We start from the raw sequence: 5,068 nt of genomic DNA, 5'->3' as shown, positions 1-5,068 counted from the left end.
TGATAAGCTCGAACCCAAATCGGAGAAATGTGTCTTCATAGGATATCCAAAGGAAACTATTGGATACACCTTCTATCACAGATCCGAAGGCAAAACCTTTGTTGCTAAGTTCGGAAACTTTCTAGAGAAGGAGTTTCTCTCGAAAGAACTGAGTGGGAGGAAAGTAGAACTTGACGAGGTAACTGTACCTGCTCCCTTATTGGAAAGTAGTGCATCACAGAAAACTGTTTCTGTGACACCTACACCAGTTAGTGAGGAAGCTAATGATGATGATCATGAAACTTCAGAACAAGATACTACTGAACCTCGTAGATCAACCAGAGTAAGATCCGCGCCAGAGTGGTACGGTAATCCTGTTCTGGAAGTCATGCTACTAGATCATGATGAACCTACGAACTATGAAGAAGCGATGGTGAGCCCAGATTCCGCAAAATGGCTTGAAGCCATGAAATCTGAGATGGGATCCATGTATGAGAACAAAGTATGGACTTTGGTTGACTTGCCCGATGATCGGCAAGCAATTGAGAATAAATGGATCTTCAAGAAGAAGACTGACGCTGACGATAATATTACTGTCTACAAAGCTCGACTTGTCACAAAAGGTTTTCGGCAAGTTCAAGGGATTGACTACGATGAGACCTTCTCACCCGTAGCGATGCTTAAGTCTGTCCGAATCATGTTAGCAATTGCCGCATTTTATGATTATGAAATTTGGCAGATGGATGTCAAAACTGCATTCCTGAATGGATTTCTGGAAGAAGAGTTGTATATGATGCAACCAGAAGGTTTTGTCGATCCAAAAGGAGCTAACAAAGTGCGCAAGCTCCAGCGATCCATTTATGGACTGGTGCAAGCCTCTCGGAGTTGGAATAAACGCTTTGATAGTGTGATCAAAGCATTTGGTTTTATACAGACTTTTGGAGAAGCCTGTATTTACAAGAAAGTGAGTGGGAGCTCTGTAGCATTTCTGATATTATATGTAGATGACATATTACTAATTGGAAATGATATAGAATTTCTGGATAGCATAAAGGGATACTTGAATAAGAGTTTTTCAATGAAAGACCTCGGTGAAGCTGCTTACATATTAGGCATTAAGATCTATAGAGATAGATCAAGACGCTTAATTGGACTTTCACAAAGCACATACCTTGACAAAGTTTTGAAGAAGTTCAAAATGCATCAAGCAAAGAAAGGGTTGTTGCCTGTGTTACAAGGTGTGAAGTTGAGTAAGACTCAATGCCCGACCACTGCAGAAGATAGAGAGAATATGAAATATGTTCCCTATGCTTCATCCATAGGCTCTATCATGTATGCAATGCTATGTACCAGACCTGATGTGTGCCTTGCTATAAGTCTAGCAGGGAGGTACCAAAGTAATCCAGGAGTGGATCACTGGACAACGGTCGAGAACATCCTGAAATACCTGAAAAGGACTAAGGATATGTTTCTCATATATGGAGGTGACAAAGAGCTCATCGTAAAAGGTTACGTTGATGCAAGCTTTGACACTGATCTTGACAATTCTAAATCGCAAACCGGATACGTGTTTACATTAAACGGTGGAGCTGTCAGTTGGTGCAGTTCTAAACAAAGCGTTGTAGCAGGATCTACATGTGAAGCGGAGTACATAGCTGCTTCGGAAGCAGCAAATGAAGGAGTCTGGATGAAGGAGTTCATATCCGATCTAGGTGTCATACCTAGTGCATCGGGTCCAATGAAAATCTTTTGTGACAATACTGGTGCAATTTCCTTGGCAAAGGAATCCAGATTTCACAAGAGAACCAAGCACATCAAGAGACGCTTCAATTCCATCAGGGATCTAGTCCAGGTGGGAGACATAGAGATTTGCAAGATACATATGGATCTGAATGTTGCAGACCCGTTGACTAAGCCTCTTCCACGAGCAAAACATGATCAGCACCAAGGCTCCATGGGTGTTAGAATCATTACTGTGTAATCTAGATTATTGACTCTAGTGCAAGTGGGAGACTGAAGGAAATATGCCCTAGAGGCAATAATGAAGTTATTGCTTATTCCGTTATATCATGATAAATGTTTATTAGTCATGCTAGAACTGTATTAACCGGAAACATAATACATGTGTGAATACATAGACAAACAGAGTGTCACTAGTATGCCTCTACTTGACTAGCTCGTTAATCAAAGATGGTTATGTTTCCTAAACATGAACAAGGAGTTGTTATTTGATTAACAAGATCACATCATTAGGTGAATGATCGGATTGACATGACCCATTCCATTAGCTTAGCACCCGATCGTTTAGTATGTTGCTATTGCTTTCTTCATGACTTATACATGTTCCTATGACTATGAGATTATGCAACTCCCGTTTGCCGGAGGAACACTTTGTGTGCTACCAAACGTCACAACGTAAATGGGTGATTATAAAGGTTCTCTACATGTGTCTCCAAAGGTACATGTTGGTTGGCGTATTTCGAGATTAGGATTTGTCACTCCGATTGTCGTAGAGGTATCTCTGGGCCCTCTCGGTAATGCACATCACATAAGCCTTGCAAGCATTGCAACTAATGAGTTAGTTGCGAGATGATGTATTACAAAACGAGTAAAGAGACTTGCCGATAACGAGATTGAACTAGGTATTGAGATACCGACGATCGAATCTCGGGCAAGTAACATACTGATGACAAAGGGAACAACATATGTTGTTATGCGGTATGACCGATAAAGATCTTCGTAGAATATGTAGGAGCCAATATGAGCATCCAGGTTCCGCTATTGGTTATTGACCGGAGACGTGTCTCGGTCATGTCTACATTGTTCTCGAACCCGTAGGGTCCGCACGCTTAAGGTTTCGATGACAGTTATATTATGAGTTTATGAGTTTTGATGTACCGAAGTTAGTTCGGAGTCCCGGATGTGATCACGGACATGACGAGGAGTCTCGAAATGGTCGAGACATAAAGATTGATATATTGGACGACTATATTTGGACACCGGAAGTGTTCCGGGTGATTTCGGAGAAAACCGGAGAGCCGGAGGGTTACCGGAACCCCCCCCCCCAGGAGAAGTAATGGGCCATATGGGCCTTAGTGGAGAGAGAGGGGGGGCAGCCAGAGGTGGGCTGCACGCCTCCTCCCCCCTGGTCCGAATTGGACTAGGAGAGGGGGGCGACGCCCCCCCTTTCCCTCTCCCTCCCCACTTCTTTCCCCCTCCTAGTAGGAGTCCTACTCCTACTAGGAGGAGGACTCCTCCTAGCGCGCCTATAGGGGCCGGCCGGCCTCCTCCCCTTGCTCCTTTATATACGGAGGCAGGGGGGCACCCCTAGACACACAAGTTGATCTTCATGATCGTTCCTTAGCCGTGTGCGGTGCCCCCCTCCACCATATTCCATCTCGGTCATATTGTAGCGGTGCTTAGGTGAAGCCCTGCGACGGTAGTACATCAAGATCATCACCATGCCGTCGTGCTGACGGAACTCTTCCCCGACGCTTTGCTGGATCGGAGCCCGGGGATCGTCATCGAGCTGAACGTGTGCTAGAACTCGGAGGTGCCGTAGTTTCGGTGCTTGATCGGTCGGGCCGTGGAGACGTACGACTACATCAACCAAACGCTTCCGTTGTCGATCTACAAGGGTACGTAGATCACACTCTCCCCTCTCGTTGCTATGCATCACCATGATCTTGCGTGTGCGTAGGAATTTTTTTGAAATTACTACGTTCCCCAACACGAACAATGGAGGTGACCACATTATTGGTAGGGTGACCTAGACGTTGATGCCATTGCGACGACGAAATACGGACACTGGATGAAGCATGGCGAGATGACGAGGACAATGCACGAGCAAAGGGAGTCGGGTAGACCCCCCCGTGACTGCTACCTTGAAGAATGACGCGCCTGGTTGCTTTGTCCTTAACAAAGAAAAGACGACGGTGAAACTCAAAATACACATCATTATCACAAACAAGATGGTAGACAGAAAGGAGATGCTCTCTGATGTGTGGAACATGAAGGATGTTGCGCAGTTTAAGAGATGAACCGGGTAAATGGGAATGACCAATGTGTGAAATAGACAAACCTGCACCATTGGCCACCTGAACCTGGTCCTTGCCATCATAGCGCTCGTGAACCTGGAGGCGTTCTAGACCACTCGTCAGGTGATCCGTAGCCTCGGTGTCCAGTACCCAAGGATAGTCGACGGTGTTGGTGGAGGCCGAGTTGGCGGAGCGAGTGTTGTGGTCCTGGTCATAGCGCTTGCGACAATCATCGGCCTCATGCCCCCAATTTTTGCAAATTTGACACCGGGGGCGCCAGCGATTGTTGCGACGGCCACCACCGCCGTTGTTGCCGCCGTTACCCCCGCCACTTTGCCGGCCATTGCTGACGTAGGAGGGGTTGCGGTCGCGGCCACCGTTGGGGCCGCCGTTGCTGCCTTGGCGGCCGTGCCCAGGCTGGCCGTTGCCATCGACCGAACGACCCCCACCCTGGGAGGGGTAGGGCTCCGAGTAGGGAGCACGTCTGCCCTGGCCGTAGGAGCCCGAGCGAGTCATGGCATTGGCGGAGGGAGTCCACCCCTCCAACGCACTCTGCTGAGCCTGCAACGCTTCGAACGACAAGACGAACAAGTAGAAGCTGGAGTAGGGCATAGGTGCGTTACTCACACCCAAGGAGGCAGCGATGGAGTTGTAGGCAGAGCCGAGTCCCGTGAGGATGTGATCAATGATCTCATCATCACGAACCGGAGAGCCGGCGGCAGCCATGGTGTCGGCAAGGGCCTTCATCTTGTGCATGTACTCAACCGCGGACATCTCCTCCTTCCGCAGCGTCTGGAGTTGACGCCGGATGTGACGGACATTGGCGCGACTCTGTGCACCGTACATGGCACCGACGGCCGTCCAGACCACCTACGCCGTCTCGCAGCTGATGAGCTGACAGGCGATGTCCTCCTCCATGGAGGTAAGGAGGAGGCCCTTGACCTTCTGATCCTGAGTCCACCAATGATGGTATGCCGGATTAGCGGCGGTCGTCGTGGCGTCGCCAGTCCCGACGGCGATGGTCTTGTCGGGTGCCGCCGTGGTGCCGTCCA

General features: G+C 48.3%; 1 protein-coding gene across 1 annotated transcript; it reads right to left on the bottom strand.

Annotated features, from left to right (window-relative positions):
• Positions 1-3,858: 3,858 nt before the first annotated feature.
• Positions 3,859-4,862, bottom strand: LOC147980926 (uncharacterized). The gene is made up of 2 exons (XM_087515799.1): positions 4,061-4,862; positions 3,859-3,893 (listed from the first exon to the last, which is right to left on the bottom strand). The coding sequence occupies exons 1-2, from the start codon at positions 4,860-4,862 to the stop codon at positions 3,859-3,861; spliced, it is 837 nt and encodes a 278-aa protein (XP_087371925.1).
• Positions 4,863-5,068: the final 206 nt, after the last annotated feature.

This window comes from Triticum urartu, chromosome 3A, assembly GCF_056163025.1.
Source record: "Triticum urartu cultivar PI428250 chromosome 3A, HENAU_Tu73, whole genome shotgun sequence".
NCBI classification, from domain to species: Eukaryota; Viridiplantae; Streptophyta; class Magnoliopsida; order Poales; family Poaceae; genus Triticum; species Triticum urartu.
Note: the sequence above shows the minus strand (reverse complement) of the source record. Positions and strands in the feature narration are given on the sequence as shown.